General features: G+C 43.7%; 1 protein-coding gene across 4 annotated transcripts in view; it reads right to left on the reverse strand.

Annotated features, from left to right (window-relative positions):
* The window catches only part of LOC128874849 (dopamine receptor 1-like), a 53052-nt gene that overhangs the window by 5506 nt on the left and 26157 nt on the right, over nucleotides 1–21389 (reverse strand). Inside the window, exon 1 of one of the 4 annotated variants that reach the window (XM_054119964.1) lies at nucleotides 1628–2538. The exons of 2 other annotated variants lie outside the window; for them this stretch is intronic. In XM_054119964.1, the coding sequence (XP_053975939.1) occupies nucleotides 1628–1630 (3 nt within the window). In that variant the 5' untranslated portion in view covers nucleotides 1631–2538. Of the gene's footprint in view, nucleotides 1–860; nucleotides 1602–1627; nucleotides 2539–21389 lie in introns of those variants that run through there. One more of the 4 variants, XM_054119962.1, reaches the window with a different exon arrangement.

Below are 21389 nucleotides of genomic sequence, written 5' to 3' on the forward strand. Positions count from 1 at the left end.
ATACTTTACGATTCGTACGATACGTTAATTGATACACGTAGAAGCAGGATTTTACCTTTTTGTTATATACACTAAAGAAAGTATTAGGTTGTTCCAAAAGTTTCTTTCGTTTTATTAATAAGTAATACATATACAATATTTTATGTCTAATGTTACATTATTGAATCATGTACGATTCATTTTGCTTCATTACTGTTACAACATCAACATGTAAGAAATTAGAAATTGCAAATTACGAAAGAAACTTTTGGGACAACCTAATATTTACTACATCGCTCGAGTATTTAACGCGTCGTCACCGATACCTTAGATAATATTAGCACATACAGGGAAAATATTATAGCGCGATTGTTCGCTAGGTATTCAATGTCTAGTGAACGACACAACAAAGCTATGCTATTGTATCGACATGGCCAAATTTATGTTTGAACGTATTATAATATCGCGGAACTCGGTAGTTAAACACCGGAGAGTCGAGTAGCGCAAAACGTGCGACGGAGTTGAATCGACGCCTTGTGAATTAAGCATAATCGTTGCGTTGTCTGCGAAAGGGCTCTCTGCAAGGACAGCTACATAATACAGTGTATAATGTATTAGGAGGGCCGAAAAGTAACGTCATTTCTTTTAAATTAAATTCAAACAAATATTCTTAACAATTTTCTATTTTTAAGCAATTATGTAATCACCCTCGTTATCAATGGCCCTTTGCCATCTAGTGTGCAAAATTTCTAATGCGAGATCGATAAGAATCAATGATCCGATGAACGATAAATAAGTATTGATATTCGCAGAAACGACATTACTTTCCAGTCCACCTAATAATATAATGCCGTTTCCCTTGTACGAGATATTTCTTTTACCGCTAAATTTGCAAAAAATTGATTCATCGTCGCTTGTCATTCCTTAACGGTGTCTTATCGCGAAAGGGGAGAGTGGTTCGTAAACGATGTCCAATTTCACTCGTGTCTATTTCCTTTTTCTTTCTCATTTTTACGCTTCGATTTTTAAACACTGGCTGGCACTTATTTCTCCCATTTCCGCGGGATTTTCATTCTGTTATTGGAATTTGATCGAACACGCGCAAGTATTTTTCTATCTGGACGGCTCTTTCCTTCTCGCGCCTCCTTTTCCTCGAGGTATCCAAAGTCTCTCGACCATCTAAAAACGTGCCAGGAGTTTCTGACTGAGAATGGCATACTGAAACGCGCGCGTTGTACGCTGATACTTCTATTTTCCCCTTTTATTTTCCCGATATTTCACACCAAAGCTGTATATACACTCAGGAATACTCCCGAGATTCGTATTCACGGAAAATCGATACTACAGACGGACCAAGATGACGTTGGGTTTACAGGCTCTTTATTTCCGCCCGAACGCGTTGTCTATCAAGCCGTTCTGTCCCATCTCGAAGACACGTAAGAATATCGGGACGAAGGGTGCCAGGGTAACGCCTACGTTACGCGCGTTCCTATCAATAATCTGACAGCCAGCGTTTCTAGAACTGCGCTTTCTTCTCATTAACATACGTTGACGAGATCCGACCCGGTGGCACGTGACAATTTCCCGTCGCGCGAACATATTCGAGTTTCGCACCTAGCCATCGATCGTTCTTTTTTTTGTTACTTACCATTTGCCTTTTTCTTCTTCTTCAAATTCTCTGTACCCATAGAGACATTTGTCTATAGTTTAGATCTACGCGCTAATTGCTAGCAATTAATGATCTCCGTTTACCGTTGATCGTCGAATCGTTGACGATTAGTTTCGATATTTTGGTATCGAATTTAACGAGGTCTCCGATCAGTTTCCAATTTTCTCCGGCTCGCTTTCATCTCATTACCAAAGCCTACTTCCATGATGTTCTCGCGCGGATTCGACCGGTTGCCGTACACAGATTTACGACCGTGTTTCACGAACGTTTGAATAATCGCCTCACCGAAGCATCCGTGGAATTGAACTCGTCTCTGTGATACACACGGCCAACTATCCCATTGATTCTTCAAGGGAAAGTGAAATTGTCTATTTTGGAACGTTTGGTCGGGGGAAATGCGTCGATGCAAACAGGAGGTTGCATCGTTTAATGATCCAGCGTTACCCTGCGTTTGTTATTCGAAATTCTTGATTGGACAAGAACTTTTCTCGTCTATTGCGTAGAACAAGTAGACTCCGGTTGAGAAGAGCGAAAGGCAAATTAGTACATCACGGAAATTTACATTTAAAAGAGTACGCTTTATGTAAAAAGTTTCGCATCGAGGAGAAAGATTGTCTTAAAATGATTAACGTTACTTTCCATCGTTTTCTCATGTTTTCAAACGTTTCCGTGGCGGGGGGAAAGATTTAATAACATAATAATATTGAAATCCCCGCGGTCCACCCTCGCTTTTAAGGCGATCGTATTTTTTCTCGGGCGGCTCGTCGGAAAAATTCCACCTCGGAGCACTGCTTGTGCCAGTGCATTGATTTTCTGGACGTAGTGCAACGCATGCATATGCAGAGAAAGAAAGAGAAACATTTTATTGTGGCCAGCGAACTGTACTCGCCCCCTTGGTAAATTATTGCTAGATTAAAAAATTACGATTAACGAAGCAGCCCGCATTGTTCCAGCCGCTTCCGGTGAAATTGAATTTCATTCGCAGTACCTTCGAGAACAGATTCAGACAAATTCTTTTCTTTTCTTTTAGCTGTGGTTAATAATGTCGCGAGCTTTCGCACCAAGACTCTCGCGTATTCATGATTTTTATTGGATCGCGGTGCAAACAATAACGACAGTTTATCGGATAACAATCTATAATTGGAGATAATGTTTGCGCGGTTGGTAAATTGGCTCGAACGATCTGGCAAAATGAAAACCTTCTTCGGTTAAAATCTGCGTAATTAGCCACCGTTCGGGGAATCGGAAACGTTTCATCGTTAGAGCTGACGATTATGGCGAATATACGGTTCTATAACCCGTAACGACCGCGTACTTAATCGAGCTGTTTAATTAGTTCGCGTTAATTAAATTGTAACGTTGTTACGTTGTAACGTGTTAAAACGGCAATTGTTGTAGGCTTTTCCAGATGTAATATCTTCGATTAATTCACGATCGCTTATCCTTCAAACACGTTAAGTATTTCGAGCTGCGCTTACGCCAGTTTGTACCGGAATAAATGTAATCTCCATCGAAAATGATCTCTAAACGCGAGCTTAGGATCGCGAACGACTACGTCGTCTAATCCGACGCAATTGTACGAGTTCGGTGTTCGAGTATATTAAAAATTGTATCTCCGGTCATCGAGAATCGAAATTCCGCCGTCGTAGAAATCTCCGTTTGGGAACGGAAGAGAGATTTCGGTGCGGGGCTGGAAGAAGAAAAAGGTTGTCCCATTAATACCAATTTTTTATCGCCTTCGGTTTTATTTCTTTCTCGATAAGGTGTAGGAATCCTCCTCCATTTCTTTCGCTCTCTCCGATGTCCCGTCCATTTTCTTCGAGGACGAACGAACGTCTTCTCGTTCCAATTCGAAATACGAGATCGACTCGAGACGTAGACGCGTAAACGTTTATGTATCGCCTTGGAGAGGCATGCGACATTTTATTCTGGCAAAGGAACGAGTAGACACGAGGCGAAAAGGATAAATTACCCGTGCATTGTCTGAGCTATCGCGCGAATGTAACACGAGCGGAACCTCGAAAAGCCTGTGTCGTACTTTAAACGAAGCTGTGGTTTTCGAGGCGAAATCATGTACGCTCGAAAGATCGTCCTCGGATCTTGGCAAAATATCGCGCACGATGGCGAAAACTTTTCACGGAGGAGGCCGTTTGGGGGAAGGAAAAGTCTGAAATTTAACTGGAAGAAATATTCAAGGGAAGGGAGAATTGAGAGCATTTGAGATTTACGATTTATCCCCCTTCGTCTCTTGGGACTAATTGGTCTTTCGGGTGAATGTGCAAGATGTGGCGTAGCCTTGGGTTGTCCCTTTGAGCAAATAATCTCAAAGGACATCTCAACGGTTGGAACACCCGTGCTCGTTCTTTCGAATTTCATTGGATCGTTAATCGTTGCCTCGAGAATTTGGAGATCGAGAAATACGCGGTAACTAGTATATAGAGTATTGTCTCGAAATAAGCAACTCGGTATCCCCAGCTTTTTATTTGAATTCGGCCGCCGAGTGAGAGATCCGAGTGAGAGATCCGAAAAGAAGTGAGAGATACGTGAAAGCGAGAAGTCAGATTAGTGGAAAGAGCACAGAACATGTGTAATGTTTTCTCTTTCTCTGTCGCGCGTATTCTTTGAAACAATACTGTTAGTTGTATGTAGCGTTACCTCTACATCGAACCCTCTGTTTTTTCCACGGGTTCCCCCTCGTCTCACTCGAGACTCAAAGTCAAGCCGAATAGCAATACCTCCCACGAAATTCCCATGAAATTCTATCAAAGAACGAGCGTAAAACGTGGGATTGGAGCCAATGGTCCGTTTAATAATTCACCCTGCATTGAAATCGAAAAGCTGTGCAATTATTCGAACAATCGAAACGGAATATTCAATTCGCCACTTGTTTCTATCTCTTGCACGGTTTGTCTTCTTCCGTCTCTTATCTTCGCCGATACCGAGAAGCAAGATTCCAAAGTTGTCCCAAGTACGGCAGAGAACTCGAGTTTTCTCGACGGCGACCATTAACGACCCACGTATTCAATGCTCGATGGCGTAGCCGGTGCACCTTCCGTTCGAGTTACTCGCTAGAAGTTCGCCGCGTTTAACGCTTTTATTTTATTTAACGACCATCTTATCACGACTCACTACCGTTTCCGAGCACTGGAAGATAAAAGTCGCAGCGAGCGCGCCGCGCTGGTTTAATTAAAATCGATTCACTTCAGCCGGAGTCCGGCAAATTTTGTTTCGAATAACGAATAAAACCGAAAGATTCATTCTTGAATACCGGATTCGTTTCACGGTAGAAACGTTGTTACGGGCGTTTCGGCAATTGGGCTCGGTGTACTTTTCAATTCGAACCGTCTCGGTGGACGTCGAAGCGAAAGCTGTGAATGCGCGTAAACGAGTTCTGCGAGGCTGAGCGCGAAACGCAATTAAATATCTACCAAATGAAACGCTGCGCGGACAATTATTCGCGAGAAATTGGACGCGAGGGACAATGAACGAGTTACAACTTCACAATTACACGTATTGACAAACTAAAAACGAAAGCGATAACGTGGAGCTTGCTCTTAACCAATTTGAATCACGATACAGTCCTAGATTCGAAAGGATTAACGAACAAGTGTAGTGGCCTCAATAAAGCAAACGATCACGTGTATTTAATATATTTTATATATTTAAACAGGTTGAATATATATTTAAGATCTGGTTTATAAACACATAAACGTAAGATAAGCTTAACGTAAATTTATAAAACTAACACGTGGTTCACACTTTTTGGACGTTCCTGTGTAAAGCATCGATTCTCACATTCCATTCTCAAATATCGACTGTACAAGTCTTATTATTTTTGCTCGTTAATTTTTGTGGTAATTTCGACAATGAAACGGGGTCGAGAGTCGGGTTTCCATCAGGATTTCAGCGTCTCGACGAGGATGGAGGACTCGCGTCGTCTCTGACCGATTTTCGACACGTGGGTACTGGAAAGTTTCGTGAGTTAGGGCAAATTAGGGGCTCCCCGAGCGATAATCGCACCTGTTGGCCCCGGAGCTCGGCTGGAAATCAATTTCCAGAAGTCCTTGCAGGCATGCTCGTGCGAATGAGAGAGCGACTCAACGATATCTCGTTAACCCGGACCGATTTCACGGATTAAGCGGCTCGATCGTTTCGCGCCAAATGGGAAATGCAATCAAACGCCTTCAGGCGCGACTTCGGCTCCGATTTTCCTGGCAAATGGTTCGATCCGAGCTTCTTGAATTTTTGCATCTTCGAGATCGAGCCAGTCTGCTGATCGAGTTAATTAAAAGCAGCTATCGCGCTCGAGAACACCGCCTCTCGTAACTTGTCAAGATATTCTTCGTTTTTAAACGGTTGAAATTCATGTCGAGGCTACGTTGAAATTCCATACGAAATCTGGTTGTATAATACACGTTGTACTATGATTCTGCGAGTACGACTCGAGCGCAGCCACACCCAGCGATAAATATTCGGTCAGACGCGACGTTGAACCCGAAACTGAAATCTCTGTTATTCGCAACGCTGATAGGCGAATCTTAGCTGCCTGAACAGACAGGTGAATCGCTTATGGTCTATTTATCCTCCGATATCAGCGGAACGATCGACTACACTTATCATTCGGAGATTCGTTACACGACTATATCTATTGTTTTTCACGAGTCTATTCTCTACGTTGACGTTCCTTTGTTAGGATCCAGCCATCTTCGTCGAATCGTTCCCGGAAACGTTAAGATAGTTGGACCTTGTGTACATCGACGCAACCGCGTTCATTGTTCGGTTCGTTTCAATGAACGTGAACGTTACAATGGTTCTACGTGTTTATTAGCGCGAAAAGCTACACACTTTGATGGATAAGCTGGCCTCGTTTCGCTGCTACCTACGACCGAAATCAACCGGCGGATATCGAATGTAGCTGACAAACGGTATCGTGTGTTTTTCCCCAGACGCGTGCATAGAGAAATATCATCGAACCCGTAAACGGAAATCAGGGGAGCGGATGAATCGGCGACACGCGTGTCCCCGCGAGTTATCCGCTGAAAATTTGAAAATCAGCGGCACGTTGTTCTGTCAGGATTCTGGCAGATTTTTCAACGTGACGCGAAAGAAAGCCTGAAGGGCGGCGACCACCGTACATATCATGGGAAATGTAATTCCCGGGGGGATAACAACGGATTTAAACGCGTAATATAATTTTCGTCGAGCGGACGAGTGACAGATGAGGCAAAAGAGACGCAAAGGGACTTGGACAGATTTTTCTACGTTAACTAATAATAATTCTAGGGAAAATACGCGCTACCCACGCGTATTTTAATTAATCCAATTAATCCATAGAAATAAAATTGAAGCGTCCGTGTGCGATTTCGAAATAATGGTTTTTTTAAGCTCGTATATGGCTTTTTGCAGCCTGCTAAAACCCTAAACATGCTTGTGCAAAATTTTTGTCTGCCTTTCTGTTTGAACGGACTAATCTCCGGAACTACTCTACCGATTTTTAAAAAATTTTCGGTAATGGGAAGCTACACCATCCCCGAGTAACATGGGCTATGTTTTACTTTGATCAAAATACGTTTACAATTTGAAATCTAAAAATTTGTAAATCAAGTGGGTACGGCGTACGCTGACCAAATATACAATAGATACATTCTTGCTCTTTGTTTGGCGTAGCTGACGCATAGTGCGACGAGACTAGTCATCTATATGCATGTAAGAATGAAAGCCCTGACTCATTGAGATATCAACGCCCAGGCTAAACCCTTGAACCCAGAAAGTTGAAATGTTGCACAGAGGTCTCCTTCATGTATACAAGGAATGAGAAAGGATATTTCGAAATTCACCCCCTAAGGGGGTAAAAAGGGGTTGCGATATTAGTATTCCATGCGGGTGAAACTTCGGGCCACAGCTATCGGAAATATCGATTGAAACATCTGAATTACGGAAAACAAAAGACAGTCACCTATTGATTCACGAAGGAACACGCGGTCAAATGCGAACGACATAAAGTAATTAGTATTCCACGCGGGTGAAACCGCGGGGCGCAGCTAGTATGAAATATAAAAAGATGCGAGAGACGCGGCACACATTTTTCATCTTTACACGAATTAGAGAAGGGAGAAAATATCAAAATCCTAATGGAAAAACATACGAGAGTAAAAAGAACACCTCGATTTGCAAAGTCTCCGGGCGCGACTATGTATTACCAGACTTTCCTTTTAAAAGTACTCAGCCACGATTCGTTCGTTATTAAGGTTAACTCGAAAACGCTGCAAACATAATGCGGTTAAATCTCGCGAAACGGTTTGCAAAACATATTTGAACGTGAATACTGCTATCAATTGAGTTTCCTCGTTTCAGCGAAACGCATTTTCGGTTTCCATGACGTTCAACGGATCCATTTTCTGGACGGTGTACGCCCACGAACCTCGCTCGTCGAAGAACTACAGAACGCATTATCGCGATTAATCGTTTCTCGTAATTCAATGTACAAAATCACTCCTTCGTAAGCGCGATATTTCCAGTCCGCTTTACGCGGCACACTCCGCCTGCCCGAGCTCGTAATTTATTTAATCCTCTGTGGCGCCAACTTTGCCCGTCGTTTAGCGATAAAGATGCATTACCGTTGTTATTACTCGAGGGGTGCACGGTACGAGAAACGTTTCGTCGAACGTGGAACGCTCGGTGTCGTTCTATTTGGAAAATTAGGGCGAAAGTAATCCCAAAGTAATCATTGAGCCAATTGCGATTCCTTGGTAACGTTACGGCATCGCGAACCTATTATACTCGATAACGTGGAATCTGCCCAGAGAATTCGAGGGATTCGAGTGTGTAAGGGCGCATGTCCGCGCTAATTAGAGCATTAACGGGCTCGTTTGTCACGGCTATGGTGCAGCTACTATAACATCGGTGAAGCGATTGTGCCGACCACGAAGCACTATCGTAGAGCGGCTAGGGGTTGGTTCTCCTGCAGTTCAACCCCTTATCCGGTAGAATCTAATTACATAAGCGATCGCTACGACCGACGAGGAAGAACGGACAGCCAAAGAAAACTAGTCCAACCGACGCGACCCGAACAAATTTTTGTCGAAATGAAAATTTTTGCCACCGAGTAAAATCACGATCTGGCTATGGACTGTTTTTTATCCGTCGCCTGTCACTCGAATGAAATATTGTCAACAGCAAATATCGCCGCTGCGAAGAAATAACTTTCGTTTAAAGGCGAAATCGTGTGGGCTGTTAACGATACTCGAGGAAATAAACATCACGACGAGTCGATAATAAAGCTGTCGACTGCAAAGTATGCCACGGTGTCTTGGCACGCTTAATCTTAGAACGCCGGGATTAACAGTTAATTTATCGCTATTACGCTATCACCACGTTCGTGTTATCGGCACTTCTAAATCGATTTTCAGCGAATCGAATCGAGATATTTTAACTACCCTCGAAGCTTTAACGAGAACTCGTCCCGACCAGTCAAAGGTTCGGTGTCTGAATTAAAGGCTTCCCCGAGGCGACGAGAATAGATCTTTCGATAATTCTCTTTTGTCGCTTTCTAGAACGCGTTGAAAACCGTTTCTTTCCGCTTAATTTCTACGTGTGCTGTATTGCTTTCTCGCGAAATAATATATCGAGCACGAAATTCGATAATTTTATTTGTAATTGTTCATAACGAAAAAGACTCGAACCGTGAATAACCCAGAATATTTTACGCGGTCGTTAATGCCTGGAGCCAGGAAAACATCGATTCAGGGGGAGAAGGGGATCCTGACTAGCTTTATTTGCGATAAAACGAACATTTCATGCATGTCTCCGTATGAAATATCACCGTGCTTCCGGTGACACGAACTTCCTGAGGAGTGATCGAAGCTCTTCCTGACATCGATCAAAATCATTATTTTGTAAAGAAAATAACGCGGTTCGCAGGGAATACGAAGGCAGCGCGAGGATAATCCGCCGCGGTGACTTTCCTCGGTTATTTTCAGGAGAGATTTCGTACAAAATAATGACCCTCGACGGCCATCGAATAAAACAGAATTTCATTCCGAAGCGATAACTTGTTGAATATCGAGCTGCGAGAATGCTTTTAATTTATATTAAGTAATTAATTTCCCTCCCATGAAATTCTAAATCTCTCGCGCCTGTCGAATAATTAAATCGAAGCGATCGATACTTTCGTTAACGTAACATTTTAATGACCGTTCCGTCCAATTAGTTTTTCACTTACATCGCGAGGAACGTAGTTCCGTCGGCCGAAAATACGCGAAACAAATTACTATAGGCACCGAGGGCAGATGGGGGTCACCGAGAGCAGGGCATTGGTCGATATGCCAACGTCTCCTACCTGCAAGGTGCACCTGAGGTCATACGTGAGCTAGCGCAACCTGCATCCAACGCTTATCGTTGCGCGTGCAGATTTGTTTTCTTTTGTTTTCGTATAGGAAGACTTTATTAAAGTTTATGAATTTTGGGCTTCGATCGAAAATTATTTTCTTTTAGCGAAAACAGATGACGATTTAAAGGTGCGAATAGAATAGAATAGAATTGTAAAGTTTCGCGAGAGTTAAAGATAGGAAATTCCAGTAGAGAGTCGAGGGGAACGTCACCCGAGGACCCAGGTGTGCTTATCAGCGTCGTTTCTATCCATTTCGCGCGAAAAATGTAATTTTCCGTTTCATCCTCGGGGAGGAACGTAGCTACGACCAATTCACTCGAGCCTTTCTTATCTGTCACGTAACTTCAGTCTTCGCGGACTCTTCCCCAAAGGTAGCAGCGACGATGTACGAGAGTACCGTCACTCATGATTTCCTCACCGACGTCTATCGTACCGTATAACATGGTTTCAACAAGTTTTCGACGTTTCTATTTCCCCCTTCGTCGAAAGTATAAGGTTTCGAGTGACGTCTAGCACGAATATGCACCGTGCGATGTAGTAACAAAGGAACTCGAATCGATGATCTGACGTTCCCCAAACAATTCGGTCGAGATCGTTACGTCGGGTACTCGACGTTAAAAAGGTTCCAGAAGTTTCGATAAATATTCGAGGATGGATTTCTTTGGTCCTAACGGTCGGAATAAAATGAATTCAGAATTCTTAAAAAACTAGACGAATACCGCGCAGTTCTCGGCTCTTCTCGCAAAGTCTTTTAAAACCTCGCCTCTTCCTCGAGCTTAACAAGCGTCTCGCGATTAAGTTGCTGGTTAGCGTGCTAGTTGTCTACCGGTCCGTCCCGAATGAGAGGACAAATTACGTCTCTCTGTTTGGCGGTTTCATCGCCAAAATTGAAGAGCATTGTCAAGTACATTCGTATCCAGTGACGGTAGTTTATAGCCGGAGCTCTCGGTGTTGCGTCGAGGAAGTAATTTCCGCCGGTAGGTCTTCCGGCTGAAATCCGTTCTCTTCGTTTCCAGATCGCGCCGCGATGGAAAGAGGCAGATGGCATTCGGAAAGCTAGAATTTCCACGACGACGCTTGTTAGTTTCGTTGGGTCGAACCGAGCTTTCGTCGAGGTGAGTCGAAGCGTTGTAGCTGGCTGTCGGCGATAAGCTCTGATCTTGTATCTTCGCGAAAGCGTAATTTTAATTACGACGAGTACGGAACGGATCTTACTCGTGTTATTATTATTTTCCACGGTAGAATGATTCGTTCGACGAGTCACCGGTGGAAGTATGCTCGGAAATTTTCCTGGGAACGTCGGATTCGTTTTGCCGTTGCTTCTTGGTTTCGAGGGTAATTTGAGTCACGATGACCCTTAGCGAGTTTAACTCGGGGAACGGTGAACGATATCATCGTTCAGAAACGAGAAGGTTAAGTGGTTCGTTCTCTTCGCAGACGAGGAGGAGTACCGGGTGTAATTGAAGTGTCGCACACGTCTCAGGAAGAGTTTCCCTATCAGAATGATCTAAGAATTTATAGATGCGACGTTCCAAATGAGATACGGTTTAAAAGGACGCTGATATCTAGGTCGTCGGAACGCGTTAAAATGTACGAATAAATATAGTTTTTCTCGTAGTTGATCCGGAAATAATCGATCGAGTTCGGTACGATGTTAAATCGTTTGCTTTGATGCTCCGTTAGCTGCGTCTGGTTTTCGTTATAAAATTTCTTTTTTACTGCACAAAGAATGGTCAGATATCGACGCGACGACGGGCTCGGAACAGAGTTCATTAATTTTCCGACTCGAAACACGTTGCCAGCAGACGGTGAGCACGAACGCTGAATAAATAAGCGGACAAACAGGCTGGAATATCGAAGTTTCAATGGGCTTTGGCAAGTACATTATGTTCTTTTCGCTTCAAAGTAATATCAATTTATCGAGTGACGCGTGGACCATCCATTAACGAGAACGTTCGAGTATCGTGTGCGACTGAATTTTCAAAGGTTTTCGTCGAAACCCCTCTCTGCTAAATTGAATAATAAAATTTACCGATTGATTTTTTCTCTATAAATACCGATGTGTATACGGTTGTGGCGTCGGAAAACAAAAGGCGATTTCGTAAGAGTTCCAACTTACGCGAGACGATCGATACCGAACAGGCACGTAATAAAGGCGTTCACGATTTTACCAGAGTTCCGTTTTTCCTGGAATATCCAATCGATCTTTACAACGTTTAAAAGATATAACAAAATACGTTGAAAACATTGATCCGCAAGCATTCGTACGTACCCTCGTCTGTTTTCCGTATTTAGGTGAAACAATCGCTGGGTTATATCAGCGAGCGAAGCGCCGGAACGATCGCAACTAATGCACCGGTGGAAATAATTCAGCCAAGTGCTCGACAAAGCCTCGCCGGGTCGCCGCAAATGGATCCTCTTGAAATCCGATTTCGTTTTTACAGCGAACTTAACGATCGTACCGTGTTCCGTCGGGCTACAAGAATTTACGATTTATCGGAGTCGGTAGATCCCTCTAATTGACCGGGTTTATAGTAAGTTTTTATCCTCGGAGGCCAGTCGATTACAGCTTCGATCAATTTCACGGCCAACCGAGTACCTGCTTCTCCCCGTGAACGAAGGATGGGGGAAAATTTCATTCGAATGATAAACGACGAATAAAATTAGACGAGACTTCGACTTGTTTAAACAAGGATCGCCATCTCCGGTGTGGACGAGAGGGTAATTTCAAGGTGGTCTCGCGTGTGTTCTCGCATCGGACAACTATTGCGGTTAGATCTGCCTTGTTATCGTGTATCGCAGCTCTACCGAGATTGTTGTCTGCTAATGACGTTCCAGACTCTGACGCTTCTCCGAACTGCTCCAGCTACTGGCTTTAATGGTAATCAAAACTGTTCAACCAGGACGTGTTATAGGATTTACCAACATCGCGCGTCACGCATTGTCTGCCTCGGATATCGTACAAGGCGTATCGAAAGACGGGATACGGCGGAACAGAGGTCGATGAATTATTCGATGGTGATTTCTCGCATCGTTTATTTTGGAACACTGTGTACGTGCGAGTGGTTGCAGTCGGCGTCATCGCGTAGGCGGCGACACGAGGCGAGAAAAGTTTTACGCGCTCGGGATACACTGAAACAGTGTGCACAGTCTGGCAATTGGATTTTTACGATGGGAGCAGGTGCGTGCGCAATGACAAATAAGAGTCCGATACCTCGAGCTCGATCGATCCATTTTTGCGACGATTGTCGATCGTCGAAGTAGTTGACCTTTATCGATCGTATATTAACGGGAACTACGATATCGTGTTTATCGTCCCGTTCGCGTTTACGATTTAATTCCAAAGGAAGTTACGACACAATCGCAGACACCGTTGCAGAAAGTGCTTTTGGACGCAATCACGACTTTCATTTCGCTGGAATCGCTGAGATTATTTTCATTCGCGCGATAGTTATAGTTGTTGGCTGTTAACGCGATCCTGCGAAGATTAGATTAAATAGAAGTAACAGGGTATAGAGGTTCGCGTATTCCATGTATACGAGTGGGCTGATACTTTTGGACGAGGGTAGGTTCTAATTCGCAGGGGATCGCGTATAGTAAAACATTAAAGTTTATGTCCGAACGTTTCGTTCCGTAGTAGCCCCTTCGTAGCCGTCGTTCGAGCAATTCAATTTTCATTGGTCTATCTCGATGTAATGAAAGTTCGATGGAACTTTGATCGGAAGCTTTCTCCGAGGTAATGATATTAATTGTTCAGCGGACGTGCATCGATCGTTGGGAAAGTTTGTCCATTCCGTGCGAAAACTGCCGCTTCTTTCTATCTCCCGTTCTCTGTTTTCCAATTTCCTCGCGTTTACACATCAACGAAATTCTTGGCGATATTCAGACATAATCGGCCCGCCGCGAAACGCAACGTAGCTCACTTTCGCGCGTTAATTAAGGGATTTAATTATCAGAATTTCAACCGATTGTATCGTTCGTCGAGGAAGGAACTTTATCCCGCCGATAAATCCGGCGGTCTAGAGTCTTAATTAAACGAGCTTCTTTGTACTTAACACGCCCACGAGGGGAGGAACCCGGTGCCTCGTTCAATTTAACTCTTAAAATCGTCTTAGCTCGCAAATGAGACAATTAACGAATCCACGAGAATTCTCTTCCGGGCTTCGTCGAATTTAAACTCGATGATTTTTTTTTTTCCGTTTCGATCGCGACAACGCGCGAACTTTTAATCACCGCGAAATTCAATTTTACTCGATGTATCGCGACCCCGGCGTCGAGGTTAACCACATGTTCGTCGTTTCGCAATTTCGAAATAAACGATTGAAGCCTCCACGCGCGTGATTTGATTTTTAGGAAGTTCGTCGAGGACTCGGATAAAATATTATAGTATCACGCTAATCGTACTTTGCGCTGTAACGTTGACAATTATATACCTCGTGGTCCCGCGATCCGCGAAGCGGACAGTAATCAGATTGGCAGCGAGGTTTCCCGCATCGTTTCAAATGCATCGAACTGAAATGTACGTAGGTTCGCGACGTAAAGAATTCTTTCGCAATTAACTAGCAAGGCAAAATTCCCTCACCCATCGTTACGCTTGTATTTGTCTACTTGCGTTTTTCTCAAAGGTTTTGTCGTGAATTGCGTTCCAAGTTTCCGTGGCCCGAGTATCTCTTCGGTGGTTGCGTTTCGATTTGATTAAAAATTCCACCAAGAGCTCTGCGTTCTCGCACAGGGAATATTCACGAAGAGATAGAATGACGGAAATAAGGAACGAGAGGAATCGCGACGTATAAGAGGATTCCTAATCTTCCTTGAGTTACAAGTTCGTTTTTACGCTCGTCGCGCGAAAAGATTTATTTTCTTTTCTTATCGACTACGAGGTCGGGTTTAAAGTGCATTAAAAAGTTACGCTTCTCAATGGAAACTAGCGTATTTGCACAGCGGATTGCATAATTAGGTCAGACTAAAATTGCGCAACACGAGAAAACTTTTTGTTCGAGGACCCTGGGGAACTCGGCCTCGCGATTGACTAACAATTGGGCTTACGAGCGAAGCACTCAACCTGCCACCCTTCGATTTCAATCTATCGCACTTTTCACTCCGAACAACGCGTTTCGATTCGTCGATAGTGGATTGGAATTCGGGAGACGAGCGGAGTGTTTCCCTCGATAGTTTGCATTATCAATCGTCGACGTATTACTTGGAACCGTACGAGGGATGATAATGGGTCGCAGAGGGGTTTCCGGTATCCTCGAATTAATTAGTCGACGGAGTATATTCTTGGCGTGAGCCGACAGGGGCACTTAAATATCTTACGTGGGTGTATACGATGCACGCCAGGGTGCATCGAATGCCTTGTGCATTAATCTGTGACGGTGAGTAACATGCTGTATAATCGAGCTATTGTAAGTGTGAATGTGTGTAAATGGACTAGCGCACCGGTAGATGCAACGCTAGATGCAACGGTAGATGCAATCAAGCGGCCTACGCGGAATTTCGTCGTGGCACGCACATTGCGCGTCGCCGCAGCCACGACGCGCCGAGCCGTTAGAAGCGCCGTTGCATCGATGCACATTGCACCATTGCACTCGCCTAAATCGCGATTTCACGAACGTTGCACCTGCTGGAATCGACGCCTCCCGCGTGCGTTCTTTCCATTCGACGTACCTCACCGTCGTACGAGTGTTCTTTGATTCATTTCCTTCGGACGGAACATTAAAACGTTTGTCACGTCTACAGGATTTGTCTCCTTCGACGTCTCTCCAATCTCTCCGAGCGTCAAATGGAATGAAATATCTGGCGTACAGTGTTCCTCAAATCTCGCCTATAAAGAGAAACTTTAAGATTGTTCCTTCTTAAATGAAAAATAAAGATAATTAACTGGTACGTAACGGTAAAAGAAACGTACGAGGGTAAGCGAAAAGTTATCTGCATTTTTCATGTCTATAATTTATTCATACGAAGCTAGGGTTTCGTTATGGACATCAGTTTTCTACGTAATCTCCCTCCGTGTCAATGCACTTTGCCTAATGGTCAACAAGCTTACGTATTCCTTGCAAATAAAAGGTTTTCGGTTGGTCGAGAAGCCATTTTTAAATTTTGCAGGTCTAAGTCTAAGGCAAATCGGCACTTGTTCGGCCACTTTTCAACTTCTCGATCCGCAAAAACACAGTTTTACGTGATGATGCACTTGCGCCATATTGCAATGGTAGTCTACGATGAATTTCTGAACCTCTCGCACCCTCCGACCAAAGGAATCGAATCACTGATTGCTGTTCCTCTTTGGTACAAACTTCTAATGGAGCGGTCATGATCTACCCGCAACAGAATGAAGAAAAATGACGGTATTAGGATCAAACTTTTACAGCATTACAGTATAACAATAAAAGAAGCGAGCACGGAAGTCGGTGTGCACGATGTAAGAAGAGTTATGTCAAAAGTGTGGATAATTTTTTATTTCCCCGCGTAGTTGCTCGCGGTTCCCAGTTTGAGAAACACTGAACTACCGTTTCCAATTGGGTATATTGCAGGTCGCCTCGGTGTAAGTGGCAACTCAAAGTTTGCTCGATTGTATGCGAGAATTAGTATATCGACCAATGTCAGCCATTGACCGTAGCCGTACCCGCGGATAGATAAACTTGCATATGCATTGCGCATGCATTATACATGCGTGCCGAGCGAACGCAGATACGTGTCTTGCACTCACTGGATGCATGAAAATCGAAACAACCACTCAATCGGGGAAACTCTCTCCCGACGTATTACTTTTGTTACTGGTTTTCACGTTTATACACTTTCCCTTGCGTTTTTCCATTTCACGTGTCGTCGAGTTACCTACAGAAGAACTAGAGCATTTTCGAAATTTCATGGATTTCTCTTGATTTCTTCGCCGTTGATTGCGACAACATGGTTGGTTTATCGTAATTCAGGCAATCTTAGACCTCGTCCTAATTGACTATCGCACTAATGTGCTATTCGCGCTATTCTTTTGTCCTTCTCTCCTTCTTTTATCCTTGTTCGATCGATAGTCAGACTGCGTTAAATCTACCGAATTCAAATATTAAAACAAATGACCAAGTATTACAGGTCGATGAATTCATCTTAACGTCAGTTTTCATAATATGGCAAAAAAAGAACCGTGATTCCATTAAAGAAAAATTCAAGCCTACTCGAATCTTGTCGCTCGTTACCGCGACGAAACAAAACAAAGAAAGAGGATGCTCTATCCTTGTTCGGCCGATTTACGGACAGCATTAAATGCAATCGACAAAAGCATTTTGAGAAGTTAGCACGAATAGAACCTACACCTTGTCACCGCGCGACGATCAATTAGGACATAGGGTTAGGTGTCCAAACAAATCGATATTCGACCCCCCTCGAATAATCTGAGCGGTATTATTCGGTTTGTCTTAAACCAATTCGTGGGCGGTCGCTGTTCGGTAGGGTCGTGGAATTTATATTAAAATCTCGTGGATGCTGGCTGCTTGGGCATCCCTCTTCCCGAAATTTACAAGTAATTCCAAGACCGTTACAATTTCGGACCAACGACGCGAAGTTGCATTATGCATGTTAACTTGACGCACGAATCTCTGGACGAGTTATTTCTAATTAAAACTTCGAAACGGTTGCGTCGCTCTAGAACGGATACGCCAGTCAAAAAGTTACCCGAACGCCTACCTTCGCACTCTCTGCGCGATTGCGAGAATGCTGATCGCACTATGCACGGAATTTTCTTGAATCGATAGAAAATTAATCTCGTTCTTCGGGTTTTCTACTGTACTCTATTTTCCAGGGGTGATTTTCCTTTATAATTGCGTCCCGTTTGAAGCATTCACCGAAAGTAACAAGTTACATCGCGAATAAATATATATATATATATATAAATAACCAAGTAAATTCGCGCGATGCATCTCGTAGCTTCTCTAGGAACAGTTTCCTATTTTCGGTTCTGCCGAAATACCAGAAATACGTTTCCGAGCGGTCGTCTGCTTGTGTTCTGCTTATCAAAACATTTAGTCGAGGGCATCGCTACCTATTACACAGCGGAAACGTAGGCTCAAAGCTATGATATCGTTCTCTGTGGTACAACGGCCTCTGTTTGGTCTCGCATCTCGAGTAATTCGCTGGAAAATTACGAAATTTGATGCGGTGATACGGCATCGACGCATTTATATTGCACGAATATACTCTTCGACTTCTTCGATGACTTTGTAAAGCTTTTTCAAGCCTACTTCACCTTCGCGAAGTGTTGCAAGTCCCGGGGTATCTTGTATCTTTCCCCAAAAGACACGCGGCGTCACTCTCCTCGGATTCTGTACGAGGCGTTAGATTTAGCAATAGCAGCTGTAACGATTAGCGCTATTTCGGGCATCTCGGAGGCAACAAGATGCTTGCCTTCCTGTCGATGTAATAGAGGGCAACGTGTGCATAGCTTTTGAGCTTCTCGTCCGAGTGTGTAAGCGTAGATCGTGAACGGACGTCGCTACATCCTATTTTCGGTTTTTCCAGTCCCTTGCTTCAGCCTGAATTCCCGATATTTTTATCGAAGCCGCTCGTCATGCTTAAAATCGATACCCCGATAATGCACGGACACTTGCAAATATGCAACCAAACGCGACGCTGCCGGCGTCGGTCGTTTCAAGTTTTCGATGCTCGTCCAACGTTCAATGGCTACGTTATTATTTTGTTCGATTGTTATCGAATATAACGGACAGCAAGTCTCTCTCCTTGTTTCGTTTTTTTTTTGTTTTAGTATTTTTCAATATTTGGATGTGTCCTGAGATTAAAAAACGCGAAACATCGATTACAAAAAAGGTTGTGTACGAATACGGTTTATCGGAGACTCGTGAAATTTGGTACAGCGATTTCTCTAGGCCATCGACGTCCCGAAATTTACAAGAGGGTGTCATATTTTATTCTGTAACGTATAGTTACACTACTACCGCATTTCTAGTTCGAAATGTTCAGCAACAACGCTGCCAGGTCTGTGTACAGACGATAGACAGTGTTTTTTCTACTCCAGCTTCGTTCTGGTCAAAGTTCTCGCGAAGAAGCTAGAAGGCCTCGATTAGCATATACGCGAGTAAACGTCAACGAGAAATTCGGGTGTCTGTTTTGAAAAGGATGTTCTCTAGGAATAATCGCGTGATCGTTTGCGCGCAAATTCTCGGTTTAAGCGGTTATTTACCAGCCCGGTTGGTTGATCGGTTAAACAGTTTTGCGGTCTGTCCACGGTTGGCGCGAGTCCTATATTTCTCACCCCCTCTCTCAGCTTTGGTTCGGAATTATCGTGAAAGGGACCGAAAGCTCTACTTGGACGCTGTGATTTAACACTTGCAGACAACGAGAAAATTTACGAACGCGCAGCTGTAATAAGCGTCGACGTACATTACACGCATGCCTCGCTACTTCAGGCCGGTGTTTCGCAAAATGTAATTTGATTAACGACGAAGGTGTAATTAAACTAGTTATTAAAGGTTACAGTCGACGCGTTTGTAATCGTCAGGCGCGATTAACGATATCACGTAAACTCTTTGTACTGGTCTTTGTCTGGTCCTTGTCTGCTCGCGACTCGCTAACAAGACTAGTTTTTGGACATTGTTTCCCAACGTTTTTCAGCACCGAATCCACGGTATATAATCTGCGCTGATTGTTTCAATGAATTTAAGCGACCCGAACGAGACGTCGCGTCTCGATTTCACCACCTAATGAAACGATTATGGTATATAGCTTGCTCCTAACGCGAATGGCGAGGCTTTGTATAGACAGAGCTTACAGCGCGGTGTAGTTTATTCAAAATACTTCCAGCAGAGCTTCCCCAGCTTACGTTCCATTTACCGAGGTTATGTGAAAAATACCGTGGAATGAAATATCGCTCGTGTTTTATTATTCCCGGGCAAAACCGTGGTCCACGCACGTCCCGAAACTCGGAGCTGTAATTTCCAACGAATTTCCATTTGCAAGCTCTCGTTACGTTCTGGTTAATTTTTCCTCGCGATGCTCGATCGCGAAAAATGGAATTAAACACCGGCGATCATTTGAAACGCTACGAAGCGCGTTTGTTATTGCTCGATAGTTAAATTAATGATCGACGTTAAACGAAAACGGGATGACGAGTCGCGTTAAACGATTGCGACAACCAGCGAAACGGGATCGTTCGACTAGTGATTAAAATTCTCGCGTGAAAACTGACGCATCGATACGTTTTTAACCCTTTCCACTCGAGAGGTGACTCTCCGTCACCATTAGCTTTCACGCAGCAAATCTACAATACCTAAAAGTGACCTTATTCTCAAATCCAGATAGCTTAGAATTCGTGGCAATAGAATGCTAAGAAACATCTCGAGTTGCTGGCAGATACCAGAAAAAAGGCCTCGAGTGCAAAGTGTTAATCGAATCGAGAAGTCACCGTGAAGTAATTATTATTTTCGAATTTATTTGATACGATGTTTTGTCCTTAAAGAAGGCTACGCTCTATTTGTTCTCTAAAATCGTCATCCGTGGAATTCGGAGTCTCGTGGAGATCGCCACGGCTGTCGGCTTATTCGCGTGGATCGATAACACATACGAGAGGAAATATACGACGATGGCGAACAAAGAAAAGAAGGACGAGAAAAGTGTCCGGTCGTTGGATTGTTCCGCGGATCGGAAGGATTTTTCCATAAATTTTAGTCCATCGTTGCGTTGAATTAAATATCGCTTATATTTCGATCAGGACAAAGACGCGGAAGGGAACCGTGCCGGGCACGTGCGCCCGTTTAATCGGATTCTCGATTGGACGAGCTGTGTGTTTTCCGATTAGTTCACGGTAATGGAGATTCAACGTTTTCACAGCGGTATCGCCTAAAATTCACGTTCCGTGATCTCACTATGAATTCCAGGATAGCTGCGAGAGAAAGGCTGCCGGAATTGTCCCGCTAAACGCGAACGAGTGCTTTCTTAATTACGCTTCAACGACACTTTCGCGCGTTTAAAGAGGCAACACGATTTTTTGACTCGAAAATTACGGTTTCCATTATTTTTTTCTTATAGTAAAGGAACGCCTGGATCGAAATGGGAACTAGTGGACGCGTGGCTTCGTTTTAATTGGTTCGCGAGGTATTTCGATAATGACATGAATTTTTCAATTTACGCAACAAAGAGATCTTTCGATCCTTTCGATACCTTCCTTAAGGATCCGTCGACGAAATCATTCTTTCGAGGGCGGTAACGTATCACACTTATCCCGTCGTACGACGAAAGAGTAAAAGGGGTTTTATTCGGAAGAAGCAAGCTGACGTCAAAGATCGTAAAAAGTCGGCCGCGTACGTGCCAGGCGTACGGGATGTTTCCTTTTTAGATGGGGTAATCGTG

The sequence above is a fragment of the Hylaeus volcanicus genome, chromosome 4 (genome assembly GCF_026283585.1).
Source record: "Hylaeus volcanicus isolate JK05 chromosome 4, UHH_iyHylVolc1.0_haploid, whole genome shotgun sequence".
Classification (NCBI taxonomy): domain Eukaryota; kingdom Metazoa; phylum Arthropoda; class Insecta; order Hymenoptera; family Colletidae; genus Hylaeus; species Hylaeus volcanicus.